We start from the raw sequence: 20,715 nt of genomic DNA, 5'->3' as shown, positions 1-20,715 counted from the left end.
TCATACAGGAATTCAGTCAAGTAGCAGGATATAAAATCAATGCACAGAAATCAGTGGCTATACACCAACAACAAGACAGAAGAGAGACAAATCAAGGAGTGGATCCCATTTACAATTGCACCCAAAACCATAAGATACCTAGGAATCAATTTAGCCAAAGAGGCAAAGAATCTGTACTCAGAAAACTATAAAATACTCATGAAAGAAATTGAAGAAGACACAAAGAAATGGAAAAACGTTCCATGCTCATGGATTGGAAGATCAAACATTGTGAAGATGTCAGTGCTACCTAGAGCAATCTACACATTCAATGCAATCCCCATCAAAATACCATCCACCTTTTTCAAAGAAATGGAACAAATAATCCTAAAATTTGTATGGAACCAGAAGAGACCCCGAATAGCCAGAGGAATATTGAAAAAGCAAAGCAAAGCTGGCGGCATCACAATTCCGGACTTCCAGCTCTACTACAAAGCTGTCATCATCAAGACAGTATGGTACTGGCACAAAAACAGACACATAGATCAATGGAATAGAATAGAGATCCCAGAAATGGACCCTCAACTCTATGGTCAACTCATCTTTGACAAAGCAGGAAAGAATGTCCAATGGAAAAAAGACAGTCTCTTCAACAAATGGTGTTGGGAAAATTGGACAGCTACCTGCAGAAGAATGAAACTGGACCATTTCCTTACACCACACACAAAAATAGACTCCAAATGGTTGAAAGACCTAAACGTGAGACAGGAGTCCATCAAAATCCTAAAGGAGAACACAGGCAGCAACCTCTTCGACCTCAGCCACAGCAACTTCTTCCTAGAAACATCGCCAAAGGCAAGGGAAGCAAGGGCAAAAATGAACTATTGGGATTTCATCAAGATAAAAAGCTTTTGTACAGCAAAAGAAACAGTCCACAAAACCAAAATACAACCAACAGAATGGGAGAAAATATTTGCAAATGACATATCAGATAAAGGGCTAGTATCCAAAATCTATAAAGAACTTATCAAACTCAACACCCAAAGAACAAATAATCCAATCAAGAAATGGGCAGAAGACCTGAACAGACATTTTTCCAAAGAAGACATCCAAATGGCCAACAGACACATGAAAAAGTGCTCAACATCGCTCGGCATCAGGGAAATCCAAATCAAAACCTCAATGAGATACCACCTCACACCCATCAGAATAGCTAAAATTAACAAGTCAGGAAACGACAGATGTTGGCAGGGATGTGGAGAAAGGGGAACCCTCCTACACTGTTGGTGGGAATGCAAGCTGGTGCAACCACCCTGGAAAACAGTATGGAGGTTCCTCAAAAAGTTGAAAATAGAGCTACCATACGATCCAGCAATTGCACTACTGGGTATTTACCCCAAAGATACAAATGTAGGGATCCGAAGGGGTACGTGCACCCCAATGTTTATAGCAGCAATGTCCACAATAGCCAAACTGTGGAAAGAGCCAAGATGTCCATCGACAGATGAATGGATAAAGAAGAAGTGGTATATATACACAATGGAATATTATGCAACCATCAAAAGGAATGAGATCTTGCCATTTGCAACGACGTGGATGGAACTGGAGGGTGTTATGCTGAGTGAAATAAGTCAATCAGAGAAAGAGATGTATCATATGACCTCTCTGATATGAGGAATTCTTAATCTCAGGAAACCAACTGAGGGTTGCTGGAGTGGTGGGGGGTGGGAGGGATGGGGTGGCTGGGTGATAGACATTGGGGAGGGTATGTGCTATGGTGAGCGCTGTGAATTGTACAAGACTGATGAATCACGGATCTGTACTTCTGAAACAAATAATGCAATATATGTTAAGAAAAAGAGAAGAAGAGGAAGATAGCAGGAAGGGAAGGATGAAGGGGAGTAAGTCGGAGGGGGAGACGAACCATGAGAGACAATGGACTCTGAGGAAGAAACTGAGGGTTCAGTTTGTTGAGGGGAGGGGGCTGGGGGGATGGGTTGGCCTGGTGATGGGTATTGGAGAGGGCACATTCTGCGTGGAGCACTGGGTGTTATGCACAATGAATCATGGAACACTACATCAAAAACTAATGATGTAATGTATGGTGATTAACATAACAATAAAAAATTATTAAAAAAAAGAAAAATAGCATGGCAAATTAGTTTTGATGTGGAGAGAGGAATCATTAAAATACTTTAATATGGTAAAATGCTATTCATCACAATTATTAATTAAAATAACAAAATCTTTCATTGGCTTCATAAGCACAACTAGAATTTTTAAATATGTATTATTAATTATTGTTAATGTGAGGTTTAAAAGCTGATCCTCTTTTGGGAAACTAAATGTCAGGATGGGTGAATTTTAAAATGTGCCTAAAACCTGAGAACTACCAAATGAAAGTTGCCTTTTTTTTTTTCGATCTTGCCAAATCGCTCATTTCGTCAATAAGAAATGCAATTGACATGCCAGGCAAGATAGATACACACTAGATTTCACATCATTTACTTTTATAAATTTGTATTCCAGTCAGATGGGGAATACTTTGATCTCAATGTGTACCTCATTGATGTTAAGAGTCTAGACTCATTGTAATGACTATGGTAAAAATAAGATATTTTTCCCTGGTTCATCTACAAACTATAAAAACTAGCACAGGCTTAACTATTGTCTAAATAGAGAATTCTCCCTCTTCTGGATTTGAAGACTAAATAAAATATAGAGCAGACACTTCCATCCCTAGTTTTTTTATTAATACCTTTTGAAATAATTTGTATATACTTTTTAAATAATTTCAAGTGCCACAAAAAATAATGTTAATAGCTCAAAATCAAAAGTTAAAAAAACCACCTAAGTATAATTTTTAAAAATCTTTTTCTCCTCAAGCGTTTTACGATGGGATAATGAGACAGATGTCTCTCAACTGGAAGGACATTTTGACATTGTTATGTGTGCTGACTGGTAAGTACATAAAAATCATAAAACTCCTGTTAGGAAAAATAGCTTTGCTGGAGTAATTGGGCTGTGCTGCTTTGCTGACGGCTAAGCAAAGTCAACAAATGAAGCACAAAGCCACCTTAACCTCAACAAATTAATATTCATCTCCATGTGACAGTTATAAGGTAGTCTTCTATCACACAGTAACTTCTACCACATTATTTCCCAAAGATTGATTTTGAGAAGCATTTCCATTTTCTGGAATTGCCTCTGTTTCATGCTTGACGTATCAGTAAATGGACGACTTAGGCAAATTGCAAATAATTATGGCTCGGAGAGGAATAGTCTGGAGAAAAAGGAGTTTATCAACACAAACAGCTCAATTAGCTTACTTCTTAGGAGAGATCTGACTATTGATATAAGGGAATATGTGTATATGTGTGTACACACACGTATATGCTCCAAAACAAATAAATGTATTTGTGCAATATTTTTGGGGGAATGTCTTTTCTTAAAATGTATGTTTGCAATCTAAATTTTCAATGTCTTCAATTAAGATATTTAATTATACACAAAACAGGAATTATAACATTACATTTTATTGTTATGCAAATAAGAAAAACCTCTGTCAGGTGCCTGCTTTTTAAAAATAATTTACATTAGATATTTTGTCTTCTCATTTGGCTTAGTCTACTTATTGTTAATGAAGTCTGATCCTAAGTTACAGGATAAATATGTATCAAACCTTAATAATTATTTCAAATAATCTTAGGTATTTTCTTCATGCATGTTGAATAATAACTATTTAAGCATATGGAAACATTGACAGTTCAAAAGTATTTTCCCTGTTAAGAGTAAGATCTTATTTGTAGTTTCATTATGTTTTTATGACACTTGAGATTTAAAAACACAAGTTTGGATTCTGAAGAAGTTCTATGGTATTGATCAACCCAATTATAAGATCCAGAACCTGGAGAAGACTTTCCCTAGAGGGGAGTTAAATGAAATTTTCAGGCAGTCATTATTATTATTATTTTAAATAAGACTTTCAAGAGTTAACTCTTCTATGTAAGTCATTGGAATCAGATTCGCTTTCTTTTTTTCTTCTGAAAAATACTTCTCAATGGAAAATAAGTATTCTGTTCTATTTCTAGCTGAGATTTTCTAGCTTTCCATGGCCCTTTTAGTGTCTTTGTACTGGATTTCAGAAAAACCTTGTTCCAAAAAGGGAGAAACAGATTTTGGACTAATCATTGATATTGTGCCTAATGTTACATCCCTCATCTAATCAAAAATAAGGAGCTAAAACCTCACCATATGATTTGAGCAAGTAATTTAGTAAATGCCTCTCCTCACCAAATATGAGAAAGGATCCTCCAGGTTTCATTGCACAGATGAAGATAATGCTAGCAGGATTAGATCAGATTAAGCCTGAAAGTCAGATCAGAGAGCAGCAGAAAGAGGGAAGGAGGGCAGCATATTCTTGGAGGTTTAGACGAGGGTTGCACGCGTGGGCTCCAGATATGTGGAGAAAGTCAGGTCTGGCCAGGAGATTTAGAGTTAAATGTATCCTTCACATAAATATCAGAACAGCCTGGCTTTGTCAGACCTTGTGTTATGGACACTCACACCATGTCATCCTATTTGTACCAGAGAGACAAGCAGAGGAAGTAAGATTTAAGCTCTTTTCTGATTAATGTTCTCAGGTTAAAAATAGCCACACAACATGTTTGAGAAATAGTCCTTTTTCCCTAGCGAACAACAGGGTCACGTACAACTGATATACATAATGCATATTCAATGAAGGCTTTCATTACAAATACATAACATAGTACAATGTTAGATGTACACACACACACACACACACACACCTGGTAGCTATGTGAGAATTTACAGATTCAAATGAACTAAGTATGCCAAGTTTTATTTTATAAATGGCTTTTCTATGTGTGAGGTGTTAAGTTGGTTTTTTTTTTCCCCCTGGTGTTGTAAGTGCCAGAATGTCAGCCTGTTTATAATTTCCCATTTGTAAATGTGAAACATTAAGCTACTCTCACTGCAATGCTGATATTATTTCCAAAAGAAATGCTTTGGTAATGGTCTCTTCATATTCACAGGGATGGGTAAGCTGCTTAGAAACTTAGAAAGCACAGTGATATTTATAATATGCATGTTGTGCACATAGCAGTGAAGCTCACGCTCTGGGAGCTCTTTATTTCCTGTCGGTTTGGTGTTTCTCTGTCAGTTATTATGTGGGTGCTGCTTCTAGGGACAGGCAGGCAGACCATGCTGCATTTTTTTTTTTACAGTGTCACAGAGGAGAAAAAAAAAAAACACCTCTCTTTAGACACTACCTCCAAGATGAAACCTGAAATACTCAGTGGCAGAAATAGGTGCCGCACATAAATAGATCACACTGTCTCACATCACCCTTTGGTTATTGTCAGTCAATGAGATCTGGATTAGGCCATAGGAATACGAAGCAAGAGTTGGACTTCAAATATTAGGTACATGGATTAAATTCCTTATTGAAGCATTTCCAGCAAGGGTGGCATTGTCTGATTCCCTGAATAGCTAACCAGTGGTCCTGCTTGATCCCATTTACATGAAAACAAGCCCTATTCACAAATCTATTCCAAACCCACATTGTGGTTCAAGTAAAATGCACATGATTACAACGAGCGCAGGTGATATGTTTATGTTTTTAAATCATTCATATATTCATGTATTTACATTCAAACATTCATAAGCCCATGGGCTATGGGGGAAATAACTTATTTCCCAGAAGAGACAGGCTCCTTAGTTCACATCTACATTTAGGAACTCCACCAGATTATAAAATAAAGAGGAAAGCTCTGAAAGCTACTCATTATATCACCATTCAGCATTTTTGACAATGAAATATAGTTTCATGGTTCAACAGTTCCTAAATAACTTGTAAAATGTCAACTTTGAAATAAACAGAAGGAAAAAATCGAGGTACAGCCACACCTGTGAAAGGATGCTGTTGACAAACATCAAAATATTAGAATATTTAACCACAGGTGTAGAAAAAAAACCCTGCCTATTAAGTTCCTTGGTTGACTTATTTAACATCAAATTTCATATAAGAGTTCCTTTCTGCTGGAATGCAGTCCAGCCTGGTCCTTGCTGAGTTTAGAATAGCAAGTGATTGTTAATTTTCAGCCTACCTTTCCAGACTCCTGTTCAATCACAATAATCTAAAAGTCTGGAAGTAAGATTTTTTTTTTTTTATCCAAGGAATGCTTTCAGTGAGTGTTTGATGGCTTTCCAGTTTATTGTAGCTCTGCAAAAATAAACATGATTCTGTACATTTGGATTCTCTAAAGGCTTGGAAAGCAAGTCTGAAATGCCACCCGTAGCCTGACACATTGAGCTATAGAATGTCGGCGCGTGCAGTCTGAGACTTTGCAGAGAAATGGGGGAAGGTTACACCACTTCACTGGCTCTCTTAGCATTTTTGCACTATGTACTGTGGATTGTTTCTATTTTCTATTATTCTGTAAAGTTTGGTTTTTAAGGTATTCTTCTGGAAGAATTTTTTTTTTTCCTCAAAACAGTCTCCAGAATTTCTTCGTTTTCTTCTAGATGCTGTGATCATGGATAGTTCTAGGTCACAACCTTTACACCTGAAAAACTCTTTAACACAAAGGCAGCCAGCCCTTTCACCCCATACCTAAAACTCAGTCCCAAATAAGGTAAGCAACTGCCAAAGATCTGGCACCCTAAGTGGTAGGTAGCCCCAAGGGAGACCAGACCTCCATTGGTCCCAGCTCCACAGCAATTAGCTGGTAAATACTGATAGAGGCCATTCTTCTGCTGAAAGTTAAATCTAAAACAGTGAATTTAACTTAGCACATTTCACCTTCAAGAGGACATAGAGGCCTCCTTCCTGTGGATACTGGCCGAGAAATGCCTTTTTGTTGCCTACACTAATTAATTTCCCAATGAGTGGAGTGGTAGATGCTCTGTGCTCTGCATAACACTGACTGATTCTAAGGGAGGTGGTGAGAATGGCCCAGCACCTTCCTTTGTCATGAAATCTGTGATTCAGATCCATGGAACAAAGCAAAAGTTGATGCCACTATATAGAGGGCTGTGTGTGTATGTTTTAATAGCCAAACTAGACCGACTGTCATCGATGTATTTTGATCAGTAATGGAAGGGAGAGTTGAAATGGTATCTCCATTCCAATCAGTGACGCACTCAGCCTTTTTTAAAATAGATCCACTTAAGCTACTGTTATTCTCTGAGCCCATTAGGACTTATTTAAGGAGTGAATTTTCAGGAGATTATGTATCACTCCCACTAAAGCACATTGCAGTTGCTCATACAACATATCCTACAAAGCATTATAAATTCTGCATCAGAGCTAAGTAGAAAGGTCAGCTTGCTTGGAATAAAGACTTATTAGAGAACTATAAGAACTACTTTTGGGAAATTTGATTTGGAAGGATGAAGTACTGTGCTAGAACTTGCAGTGCGTAAATGAATAGAGACCAGAAGCTCTTTGAGATGGGAACTTTCTTTTTTTCCTAGCTTGTCTCCAATGCCTAAAGCAGCCAATAGCATGTAGTAGGTGTTCCACAAATACTTGTCAGCTAGTATATATTATTGATTTGATGCCCACCACAGCCACGTAAGTGGGCCTTTCTTGACCAGGAAACTGAGGCCTTGTGTGAAGGCCACACATAGCAGAGAGGTCACATAGCAGAAAGGTCAGAGTCAGAGAGCTGTTAGACCCTGCCTGCAGTGTGACTCCACACAGCAGCCCTCCTACTGACAGCTCATAGTCCCCCTTAGCTCAGAGGAGGATGAGGCAGGGCCCTAGAATAAGGGGTGCTAGAATAATTCGTGCTATGTGAAGAGCAGAGAGACCAAGTCAGAGGGGCCCACAGCAAACTGCAGCATTAGAAGTGGGAGCAGGGGGGCTCCACCTAGCCCCTCATGGGATGGCTGATGCACAAGGCTGCTCAGTGCTCTGGCCCACGAGTCCCAGATAAGGGAAATCTGCCCCAAGCTTCCAAGATGAGGCCTGGTGAAGACAGGCTCAGATGGACCCAACCAGAGGGGTGACAGAGCAATAACAGAAAATCTCAGAAGACCAGAGGAGAATAATGAAAAATCACAGCGAACTGGAAAAAAATCAACATAAAGGTCAAGGGAGAAAAACCCAGAGTTGCCATGGTCTCTGTGATACCTAGCCCAAATCTGGTCTTTGTTCTTGGAACTATTTACTCCTGGGTCACTGGTTGAGTCTGACCTCAGTGCTGCTCCTGGTCACTAAAAACCATCACCACCTGAGATCTGTTCCGTGGTTTGGGCATCATAGGGCTGATGTTTGTTTCTGGAGGGTGACCTCACAATACCCTCAGTGGGCTCATGGCCCAGGTCTACAGAAACTGGGCTGTAATGACGGGAAGTATTTCATCTCAACCAGATGATTCCCCCAAATAGCAGCTTAGATATTGTCCCTTTAACATTAATACGTGGCCCAGTCATGTGTGAATCCTGGCCAATTGCATGTTGATGACTTGGCTTTGGTTGGACAACACTGACCACAATCTTTTTTTCTTCCAGTGAGACACTTGAATGGAAGGAAACAATTTCTCCCCTTTTGGTGTTGAGTAAACATGTGTAATTAGCCTTGTACTTACCTCCATTAATATCATTAGACTTGGAAACCCAGTTTAATCTGGATTCTGCTCTCTTCTCAATGTCAGCCTGTTTCTGGACCAGTACAGAGCCAGCCTTGTTGATGCAATAAAGAGATTACTCCAGCCCAGAGTAAGTATGTTTCTATTTTCTCCTGAACACTGGCTTCAGAATAATTAGTCTGTGCACAAAGATGGAGAGAGTAATGGAATGGCAGGATTAATGTCATGTAATACTTTAATACTTATTATGTCCAACTTCAATTGGGTCTTCTGATCTATCAGATTCTTTCCTAATCATAACTAGGAAACTTCTTACCCTTGGCCTTCCGATAAGGAACACAGTGGGTAGTAAAATAAATGAAACCGCTTCAAAGATAGTGTGAGATTATTTTTATCAAAGAATTTCTTGAGTCTTTTCCTTTGATAACAATATCTTCACATTAAAGTAGAAGTATGATATGGAAAGTTTTCTGTTGACTTCTGTCATTTTAAATCCCTTCAATGGTAACCTTTGTCATTGGGTATTTATTTATTGCAAAAGAATATATTTTTTTTCTTTTTCTTTCTGTTTATATCAAAGAAAAAGGACTTCAGATGAATCTGTATATTAAAAGTTCTTTGCTTTAAAAGGAAGCCATTATTTACATATTATAAACATTAGGTTACAATGAAGCCAAGCATGGCATAAAATATTGTGCACATTTTTACATTTATATATCCATTTATGCCTGTGAGTAAATTACAGAGTTTGTAGCCACTCTTATTTTGTTGGGCTGTTACACTAAGCTAGGAGGTCCTGCAGCCTAACTGGAGAGTTAATACACATCTATTTAAAGTAAGAAAACGAGTTTAAGGCTCATGCATTTAAAAAAAAAAATCTTATAAGTATGTAAGACTCTTGCTGTGCCATAGGAATTTAAAATAGGTTAACAATGTTAATGCAGTCTAAGACAGGAACTCATATTTATCTGAGAAAGGACTACAGTGTGTCTGTGTGTGTGTGTAAAGTATTTTCTGAAGTTTTGTTTCGGAAGTCTTTTTCAGAAGGTTTGCTCTAGTCTTCTGACCTCAATGAGACTTACAGACTAATACCTTTCAATCTATCTTTTATATCTTTTCCACATTGAAGGTTCCCAGAGCAATTTGATAATCGTCCTTTGCCTTACACTGTTGCTTTTTATTTTGTTATCTCTGTATAGCTCAGAAACTTTAAATAGGCCTCTCAGAGGAGTAACCATAGCTTGGTAAGTGGTAATCAATTAAATTAAATTGGCCTTCTCAATTCCCCGTGTGAGGTGGGTAGCAGGTCTTGAGGCAAGGAAGGGGCATGCTCCAAGCTATTGATGGCTGCAGTCATGGTTGAGTGAGCAGCCCAAGTTGAGGGTAGAAGAAGGAATTGAGGGACTCTTCATTCCTCCTCTGTTAGCCTTGGGTGATTCTTGTGAGCCTTTGCAAGGTCAGGATTTTCAGAGAGGGCACGGAGATTCTTGGATGTAAAGGCCTCTGTGAAAAATGTATCATACATAAATACAATGCTTTCAAGGACTCCTGGATCTCACGCTGCACAAACAAGTACAAACAGTACTTCACCAACACCCTCCAAAGCCTATTTGTGGCAAATACTCCATTTTGCAGAGATTTGCATGGTTTGCCTAGGATCTAGTCTAAATCATTCGAATGATTTATAATAGAGAACTGTCCAGGCTGTGAATAGTCCTAAATGCAGATTGGACTGGAATCTCTAGCAGCTCTTCTGTATCCTTTATTAAGCCCTGAACCTTGCCTGAAGTATGGCTCCACAAGGCCGCCCTCCTAGCGACAGCTGATACTCACCCTTAGCCTGGAGAAGGATGAGGCAGGGCCCTGGGGTAGGTGGTACTTGCTCATTCTATGTGAGGAGCAGGGAGGCCAAGTCAGAGGGGCCTGGCCGAACTGCAGTATTTGAAGTGGGAATAGGGGCCCTCACTTGGGGCTGATGCACAAGGCTGCCGGGTAGTGTAGCTGAAGGTGTCAGAGACCCACCGTAAGAGAAGAACTCCAAGCTGTGAGTGGCACATGGATATCCTGAAATGACTGCTCAGGAATCTCATCCCCATCAGGAGCTCTGGGGAGGCAGGGCACTCGCGCTCCCAGGGCCTTCACCAGGTGGGCCATAGAAGGGTCACGTAGACGTGGCAGTGACCACCAGCAGCTGCATCTCCCGTGCCAGTGGGCCAGAAGTGTTCCCAGAGCTGGGGGTAACCAGAGCAAAAACCGACCCTTCCTCTTCTAAGCTCTCAGGACTGGCTGTTCTGCTTCCGGAGGCTCTCCCTCTGCTGGTGTATGCATTGTGGAAATCACAGTCCAAGACTAAGGTAACATTAAAGGTTTATCCCATTACATTTAGAGCTGCTTTTAACTTTCTCTTGAGCCCAAGACAACTCCTCCATGGTCTGTGGCCCTGGTGCTGTAGGTGCCGCAGGAGGCCCACAAAGAAACAACTTGAGGGGCTACATTGGTGGCTCCTGAGTTCTTGGTAATTCAAGGCTCAGCGAGTTCAATGGGCGATACAGCACATTCTCAGGGTACTCCGGAAAAACTGCACTTGAGCCAAATGCTTCAGGTTCACAGGAGGGCCGCAGTGTCTGCAGGTAGTGTGGAGGGTGAAAAGAGTCAGAGATAGCTGCATACAAAACCCAAGTCTGCTCTCTCTATCAAGGCTCTCTGAGCCTGAGTTTCATTGCGTCAGGGTGAGGGAGGATAAGTCCCCCCCAACCCCCGGGGCTGATGTAAAATAGTTACTGACGTATATGCCTAGCATAGTGCCTGGCACACAAGATGTGTTCCAGAATGAAAACTGCTTCTTCTTTACTGATGCATTAGCCTGTCAGGGTTAATCCACATGAGACACTGGTCCAAAGGGACCTTGGCCTGGCTGACAGGAGGGCCGAATTCCAGTCCCAAATTAGCACTAGCAGGCTTTGGAACTACCTCTCTCACCCTGTTTTCTACTAAGTCTTCCTTATGGAGGGAAGGTATGCTTGGACCCTGGAGTCTGAAAGCTTAAGGTTCAGATCTGGGCTCTGCCACTTACTGGGTTCGTCCCATGAAGCCTCCTCTCCCCATTTGTAAAATGGGGCGGGAACAAGCCAATGCATTGGAAAGCTTTAGCACATGACTGGCTCTGAATCTATGTTAGCTCTTGTCACCTTGAAGAAGACCCAGAGAGACTTTTTGACCGTGGTGAGTACAGAATACACGGGGCATCTTCCTTGCAGAAATGCTGCTGGGAGGAAGGGAATTCACCCTTCTCTGGACACAAACTTTGGTGACTTCTGCACACACCGGGGCATGCTGCGTGTCGCCCGCACCCATGTTCTGCATGCCTGCGTCAGCTCCCTCATTGGTCCCAGGAAGACTGTCTACCTGGATGGAGATGACACTTTTTACTGCGGACAGAGCGAGTGGAGAGAGATTACTGCTAGAGGGCAAGAATAAGAGGTTTCAGGTGGGGGGGAAGAAACCAAATCTGCCATTTTGGGGTGTGTGGTTCCTTGATGTCTAGCTAAGGCAAATCAGTGGTCTGGTGTCATACAACCCAGTTGCAAGAAAGGTAGATGGGGAGGAGGAGTTTTCCTGCTTTTCCGTTTTTGTCGTGGGGTCATGAGTGAGGGGGACAGACCCCAGATAGAGCCTAGTCACCAAGGTGGGCTCCTGGCTTGGCTTAGATCCTCAGCCAGATGGCTTAGATCAAAGTCACTACAGGAAGCCCCAAATTTCAGCAGGAGGTGTTTTCCGCCAGCCCCAAATGGAAACTTTCCTCGACTTGTTGGTTGAAAGTAACTGTGCAACACTTGACTCCTGCCAGACTACTAGAGGGAACTCTCTAGCAAACTCAAAAGGCAAAAAGAAAAGAATAGATACTAACAAGGAATGAAGTCAGCAAAATTTACTTATTCCAAGAAGCAACGTTTCCCCACCCAGCCTTGGTCCCCCCAAACTTTTTCCCTCCCGTGAGTGGTTCCGTGTTACTGATGATTGACAGGTGACCCCCTGCTGTTGTGTTCTTTAAAGAATATCAGCAGTGTCTGATATTAGAGGGCCAGAATGATTTAAAATACAGCCACGGCAACCTGCAAGTTGAACTTTAGCCTGGAAATGACAACCAACAAATGGTATTCACTAATATTCCTCTGAAATGGCTTTTGGTACAGGAAAGGACACCAAGCCAGCCACACAGTGTGTATTTACTCAGAACCACAAAAAGATGGATGGAGATGCAGTGTTGACAGCTCTCCAGCTGGTTGCTGCGAACCAATTGTCAAGCATTCAAAAATATCACCTCGGAATTCATTTAACCTTTAGAAACTGGCCGGAACTAACTGCCACATTCCTGGAGCCCCACCTGTATGCAAGGAGGGCTATAAATGTAAATCATGGGCTCTGGTTTTAGAAGAGCAGGGAGATTTCCTTCTTCTTTTTTTAATCCAACATCTCTGCACACATCTGTACAAACCTCTGTTTTTGCTTATGTCAAGGAAATGCCTTGTGAGTGTGGGCTCAGGGCAGTGAACTGAGATGGTGCTGGAGGGACCCTCTGTTCCTGTCTGCTTGCTGGGTCACAGGCCCAACAAACCCTCCCTTGTTCTTGGTGAGAATCTGTATTCAGCCATACCTGCCTCTCGCGTTTGTAGGAATAGAGAGTCCCCAGATGGTTTTAAGACCCTCAGAGCAGGGCCTAGCTCTAGAAGTTCTTTCCTGAAATCTACCTAGGTGCTTATTCAGCATGCGTAGTACTGAGTCTCTGCCCCCAAAGAATTTATAATCTGATTGTGGAAATGTAACACACACACACACACACACGTGGAATCACAGTGGACAGTGCAAAATGGCTTATAACAGCCCATCCCTGGGTCACAGTGTGGTGGTCATATTTGTTTTGACAATCTTTCTAATTTATACCTTCAATAGAATGGGAGATACTCAAGGGTTTGGACTCTGTCTTGATGCCACAAGCATTTGTTGAGCAACTACTCACTACCTGGCACTGTGCTGGGAATGTGAGGTGCGGGTATAAATATGGATCATGACCACTAGGAGAATCTCCGTTTAGTAGGGCAGATTAGTGCCTGAGCTACCAGAAATTACAACGCAATGTGATGGGCATACCAGAAAGAGTGACTGACTGCCTGAGGAATGTTTCTCTACATGCAGTGGCATTTGACTTTGGTGTTGAAAAGTAAGAAGGGCATTCTAAGCTTCAGGGAAGGGGACTAGAAGAGGGAAGGAGGGAACAGCGCTCACAGGTACAGAGTATGAAGAAGCATGTTGTGTTTTGGGATCAACAAGAGAAGTTTGCTGTAGCTGGAGTGTGAGAATCTGTGTGGTTTGGGGGTTAGGGTTGGGAGGGGCAGGAGATGAGGTGAAAGACTTAGTTTGGGGTGCCATTTTATGAAAGGCTGAAGATACTATATGAAGAGACTGGTCTTTATTATATGGGTACTAGAGAGCCGCTGAAAGTGTTTGAGCAGTGGTATAGTCAGGTGTGGGTTCTAGAAAGATCACACTGGCCAGCATAGAGGCTGCAGTGGTGTAAGAGAGAGCTTGAAAGCAGCAGAGCTCCTCGGGGCACCACCGTGGACCAACTTGTACATGGAATTTTTCAGTTGGGAGAGAGGAGATCCAAGGGTGGAGAGGAGGGGACTGAGCAGATATTCACTGAGGAGTTCATTCAGCAGACATTTACTGGGTGCTTCTCAGATGCAGAGGCTGTGCTAGGACCTGGGGATAGAGTAAGATACAACGTGATCCTGCCCTGAAGGAGCTCGCCATCCCGCGTGAGAGACAAACGAGCGAGCAGTTAGCTGACGGTGTGTTAAGGAGATAGCAGCGGTGTGGGTGAGCCATGGAAGCGGAGGGCGGAAGTGCCTGGCAGGGAGGAACCACAGCGTGGAGGCCAGGAGTGGTCAGCAGAGGCATCCCAGGGACAGGGTATCTAATCTGGGGTTTGGGTCCGAAGGTACTGAGTTCCACTGTAGACAGAATAAGTTAAAAGTACTTGCAGAACGTCCCCTCGGAGAGACCTAGGAGGCACCTGAGAACATGGGTGGGCCCTGGACTATGGTGGGTTCTGTAGATATATACTTGGGAGTGTTGATGTATCATTGAGAGCTGAAGCCATGGACTTTGGTACAATTGCCTAGAATTGTACAGAACAGGGAGAAAAAGTAGGCAGAGCCCTGGGGACCACTGACAATCAAGGGGGCAGGTGGAGAAGCCATGGAAGGGGGTTGAGAGAGACATAGGGGAGGAAGCAGGCAAAGGCGGCATCTCAGAAACCAGGTAAAGAAAGAATAAACATAAGCTTAAACATGTAATTGGTATTTAATAGTTGGTTGCCTGGAAATGAAACAGAAATAAAGGCATTTCACTGGCATAGCATATTCCTTTTAAAAGAAATCTGAAGCATACTTATTTTTTCCAGAAGTACACACCCTTTAATATATGAGTATAGATTAGTCTAGGAAAATAACAACAACTGAGCTCATGATGTAAACAATATCACTGCTGTTTAGTGGAACTACTCCTTTCTCCTCTCCAGGGATAAATGAATTCTCTCAAATTTCTGCCCATCAGTCAAAATTTTACGTTCAATTGAGTGTTCATTCTGAGTTTAAGATGATTCTATGACTTCAAATGCCTAGAAAGTTGGGCTTTGGTAAATTGAAAATAATTTTTCTAAAGTGATGGGCTAATCTGAAATCTATATATTTTTTTCTCGTTTTGATTTTTGCAGCCTAGACTGTAGGGCATATTTCTCTGATTGTACCAGTGTCCTGCTCCACTGGGGACAAGGGGAATTCTAAAGCCATTCCTTATGGGGTGGCTGCTGGCACTTAGTGGCTGTTTATTGAATGAATGGATGATGTACTATTGTCCCTCCTAAATATTGATTCACATCTCAAAGGTGTCTGTATTCAATGAAATGAAAAAGAAAGCATTTTAAAACCCATAACTGAGTAATTAGAAATTAAAACTACTGCTCATTCTCTCTCCTTGTTGTGGGTACAGTATTGTGCACAGAATGCTGCCCTCCAAAATCCCGTCAGAGCTACCGACTCTGTAAAAGCTTCTCGCAGAAAATCTTTGCTAAAGAATAAGCAATAGAATGTGGCCTTTGAATTCCCAAAGACTTGCATTTCTCAAATTATTTCAACATCTGGATTTAGTTTATTCTCTCAATAAGTATTGATTGAGAGTCAGTTATATGCTAGGCACTGAGAAAATGCAGTGAATAAAACATTAGACGATCCTGTTGTCATGGAGCGTACAATCCAGCTGGAGGAGACCAGCGATCACAAACAAGGATATAAGGTGTGTTAGTGGTGATGAGCGCCCAGAACAAAAGTAAAGGGAGGAGGGGAGTGGAGAGCAATGGGGAAGCAGCTGCTATTCTAGAGGGTGGTTAGGGAAGGACAGGTAAGCTAGAAGAAGACCTAGAGAAGGAGAGATGTCTGGGTGGAGGGGGCTGCCATATGCTTAGCTGGGTCCCCCTACAGCTCACCCTACCAACAAGGGGTTAGGGGTGTGGGGAGCACGGACTCATAAATGTAAACACCAGCCCAGCCAAGAGCCCTATAGCCCTGTAAACATTATGATACATAGCTTAGATAATAGCTACTAAAAATCAACTCTGCAGTTGTAACTGTAAGAATTTTTTGCAGGTGACTTTAAAATAAAACAACTTCCATTATTCAAAAACCTAGAATGGCAACCAGCTCTTAGAAATGACTAAAATGACCTACTAGTATTACCTCCTTTTTTTTTTAACGAAGACTTTTGCTCCCCTGCCGAGACCATGTATTATATCTAGTTTCACATCAAAATGAATTTTTGCTGCTAAGTTTGAAAAACACCTGAAAATAGCAATTAATATTGGAAAAGCTGACAGAACCTTAAGTGTAGTGGTATGATTGGTGCTGCTATAATTATGTGCCTGAGTGGTGTGTACATGTCTGTGTAAACACGGTATGAAAACACACGTGATGTCCAGGACACTGTATCAGTGTATTTTCTTGCAGGTAAATGAGGGGAAGAGGGAGAGGGAAAGAGACCTGATAAAATCTTTCCAGCACTGTTAAGTGGTGGAGATGTTTCTAGTCTTACATCTACATAACCTTGCTTTTCAAATTATTTTCACATTCATCACCTCATTTGATCCTCATGACTTGATGGAGTTGTGGGGGGGCAGACTTTGTTCTTCCCATTTCATGAGTGAGAAACCTTGTTGGGTCAGCTGGGGTGACTGAGGAGATTGGATTATGTCATCCCCAAGGTCCCTTCTAGCTCAACAGTTCCATGGCTTTTTTTTTCTTTCTAATTTTCCTGAGGTGACAGCTGTGTAATGGTGGAGACTTTTTAAGCCCAGAACCCTTTCTGCCACATACCCTCATATTCTTCAAAGCCTTCGCTGCATGTTTAGTCATCTGTAAAATGTAATGTCTGCTTCACAAGGTCGTTGAGAAAATGGTTGATGGGATGAAAGGGAAGGTTCATGAAGCACCTCGCACAGTGGTAGCTATTATTATTATTATTACCATCACTATTACTAATAAGGACGCAATGAGATGAGGTGGAAAGAGCATCAGCATTGGAGGCAGGTATGTTTCCAGTCATTTGCCGGTTGTGTCATCTTGGTCAACTATTCAACCGTTCGGAGCATCCTGTAAAATGGAGCTGATCATACCTACATTGTTGGGTGGTGGGAAGAGTCAATGAGACAAATAGAGTTCCTATCCCAGAGCCTGACATGCACTGGATGCTCAATAAATAGTTGGCAGTAATATATGAGAAACCACCTTTCATAAGAAACTGGGATATATTTTCATGATTCCCTCAAAACCTGAAGTGGCATTTCATAGAAGTGAAGTATAACCTTGAGGTTAACAGAAGCATACAGTCATCTTTTAAACAATAAGAAAAGAAGATTCTGAAGTTCAGCTGTTCTGTGCACATATCAGAGGGCGAGGGAAAGTCCATGTGCATCCAGGAGTTAGCAAATGGACATCGCGGAGTTTCATGTCCAGTGGTCTTCTGAAATCCAGTGTATAGCTTATTCAAGACCATCCATTCTCCCCACTACAACAATCTCATGAGGTTGTGCAGTTTATTTAGAAAAGCCTGCTTACCCTCATTATACCACTTTCTTTGAAAAGCAGTCAGTTGAGTACTGTGAGGAGCTGCTTTGCTCTAATGATGACTATTATGAAGGATTCAATGAAGTTGGAAACCAAGATCCTGGAGCCTTGTCTCTGACAGCATGGTCACAGAAAAGGCTGGTGGCAGGGCTGAAACATGAAAGTTCTCTAACAGAGATTGCTGTTACTTGTCTCTATATGGAAGATTTCTTGGTATTGAATTTCCAGGGTACAATAAACTAACATCTATAAGCATCCATTGCCACATGCTCTGGAGCTGTGTTGGGGACACATTGGCAACAGCTAAGGAGTCTCCAGGTGGGTGGCACTGCCGTGGACCAGTTGCTCTAAAAGCAGTTGATGGTTTGAACCACTGGACCCAAGAGAGGTGTGCATTGTACAGAATACCAACTTTGAGCCATGTTTTGTTTGTTACATGCATGATTGGAAAAGGATAAAACATAGCAACATTTGAATAGGAAATATACATATTTTGTCTTACTTGATGTGTATCTATCCTTGAAATTATTCTTACTGTGAATGTCCATCCTGTGTGGACGTCTCAAGAACAATTGTGTTTCCTACCCGAGAGCAGTACATTAAATGCTTTACCTAGTGTTTGTTATGTTTGGTTGCCTTTCAGTTTTAAAATGTGTGAATTTCCTTTTTAATATTCTAGGGGAAAGCAATGGTATTTGCCCCACGCCGAGGGAATACTTTAAACCAGTTTTGCAATCTAGCTGAAAAAGCTGATTTCTCTATCCAAAGACATGAAAATTATGATGAACACATTTCAAACTTCCACTCCAAGGTTAGTTTTCTGCTTGTGTTAGATAACACTTTAATCCGCGTTGCATTTTGAAGAGATCATGGTCTTTTTGGCAGGTAACCTAAATATTTGATTAAAGTACTCCTTAGGTGTGCTGCTTCTGAACAGCTATTTGTATCTGATTATTTTGTGTGGTAAAGCCATCTTTTATCTTCGCATGTCTAGCAGGATTTTACAGAAACCATTCCTGTTTACTCCTTTCTCTGAAACAAACTAATCTTTTCATTCATAATAGACTAATTTGTAGGATGCAGGGGAGGTGGCATAGAATGAATGATAAACAAGCATTTATATTTTAATGAAAAAACCTTCGGCTTTTAAGTAGGTTAAATGCTCAGCTGCACTGAAATAAATAGAAGGTGAATGTCTAATTGTATCATGTTGGACTGTAAATCTTTATCTCTGCTTGCTTTATGGCTGGGTCAGTTAGCAGTTTGAGACTGTTAAATCTCATACAGAATTTCACAGTTGTGGGGTTATATGTCAGATCAAGGAGCTACAAGATTTAGGTCAAAAGCACTTATCTGAGAGTGATTTCTAAGCTTGCTTACATAAAGCAATGTTATCAGCCTTTTTATTATTTATAGGCATAGAGCAATATAGGACACTGAGAAGCAAGTGTTCCACTGAAAACTTTTTAGGAATCTCACCTTTGCTAAAACATATCACACTTAGTAGTATAACATATATTACTTCTGTAATTTTGTGCCTTACAGAAATCTCCCTTCTCTGAGCTAGTCTGACCTGGGCAAAAGACTTTGAACTTGTCATGATTTTACAAGTTGCGAACGCAGAAAAGTAAAGGCCTGACCTTAATTTTCTCCTGGGAAAATGGGAATAGCATTCTTTGTTACCCAGGACTATGATCTAATATAGAAGTATATTGACATTTGAAAAATTATATGCAAAGTGGATCTGATCTTCAGGCAAGAGAAGATCCTCACTTTGTGGAGATGGTTTCACTCTTCTGGGGTCTCTAAGGTTTCATTTAGCTTCCCCCTTCCCCCCCGCCCCGGGGCAGCGCTGGGGGGGGGGCAAAGATGCCTTGTGAACTGAAAGGGTTAAATCACCTCCTCTGGATGGTGGGATTGCCCTTTGCTTAGGATCAGAAAATAAAAAGAGAATGGCGTGTTACTCAAATCTTGCCTGCCACTCTAGACTAAGGCTTTCCCTTTTGCAGCCCCTCCCCAGAATAAAAGGAAAGGCTCTGAGGGCTTTACCTGGCAGGGGAAGGGTCTCAACCGGCCTGTGGGCTCCTCTCCCCAAAGGGGCAAAAACAGGCTTATGTCCTGGGTCAGGCTAGAGCTACAGGGATCAGGTGATGGCTGCTTCAATGCCATGCCTTTCACCTTCCCCCTGGAACAACAAATGCTTTCAGTTTCTCAATCACAGATCAGGAGAGCAAAGGCAAGAGTTTCTCCACCAGCAGTGATGTTCAGCGTTGTGCCTGATACCCTCCATCTCCTCCCTGCAAGACTGGAGGTGTATGGGGACATTGGAGTCCTTAGTGGCCACCTCTCCTTTGTCTAGAACTTAAGATTGTCAGTGGCTGGGGGACAGCAACTTCCTCTTTTTATTTCCAAGGCAGTACACTACCCTGCTAAGCATAGCATGTTCCATAAATCACTAGACATGCCTCTTGCATTTATATTGTGCAACATACCCACAGTTAGTACTCCATAAATAATCGGGGACGGATGCATTCCACAAAAGTAAATTTCCATAAATAACTAGGTGACCTTAGTCTTTAATCTTCATTATTGCTTAAAAGTTAAATTCTCTACTTTGCTGACACTGGACTAAGAAAACAGTTTCCCTTCTCTTCAGGTTGTGAGGAGTGAGAGTTGCATTTGGTTCTCAGGACCTGGAACCTGCCAGGGGAATATTCTGCAGGGTTGGGGCACTCTTAAGGATACAAACGTGAACCCATGATGTGTATTTCTAATGAGGGGGGCAGTTGCAGCTGGTCTGGTGTTCTCCTGCTTCTAGCAAGAGAGTACCTCTTGTCCCTTCTGTACCAGGAGCATAGAATGCCCGCTCTCCTGCTCCAGCCCCGCGGATAGCCGTGTGCTGACTGGCCGGCGACAGGCTGGCACGACCCAAGTCCAGGTCGCAC

The 20,715-nt window shown here is 41.7% G+C and overlaps 1 protein-coding gene across 3 annotated transcripts in view; it reads left to right on the top strand.

Moving 5' to 3' along the window:
• Window positions 1-20,715, top strand: part of CAMKMT (calmodulin-lysine N-methyltransferase) — a 391,233-nt gene that overhangs the window by 366,476 nt on the left and 4,042 nt on the right. For 2 of the 3 annotated variants that reach the window (XM_028104052.2, XM_028104050.2), the window contains 3 exons: window positions 2,866-2,940; window positions 8,661-8,724; window positions 18,450-18,581. In XM_028104052.2, the coding sequence (XP_027959853.1) occupies window positions 2,866-2,940; window positions 8,661-8,724; window positions 18,450-18,581 (271 nt within the window). The remainder of the gene's footprint in view (window positions 1-2,865; window positions 2,941-8,660; window positions 8,725-18,449; window positions 18,582-20,715) is intronic. The other variant, XM_028104051.2, reaches the window with a different exon arrangement.

Source organism: Eumetopias jubatus, unplaced genomic scaffold (genome assembly GCF_037043125.1).
Source record: "Eumetopias jubatus isolate StellerSeaLion01/CBP00866 unplaced genomic scaffold, mEumJub1_p1.0 scaffold_9, whole genome shotgun sequence".
NCBI classification, from domain to species: domain Eukaryota; kingdom Metazoa; phylum Chordata; class Mammalia; order Carnivora; family Otariidae; genus Eumetopias; species Eumetopias jubatus.
This window is presented reverse-complemented; position numbering and strand designations above follow the sequence as displayed.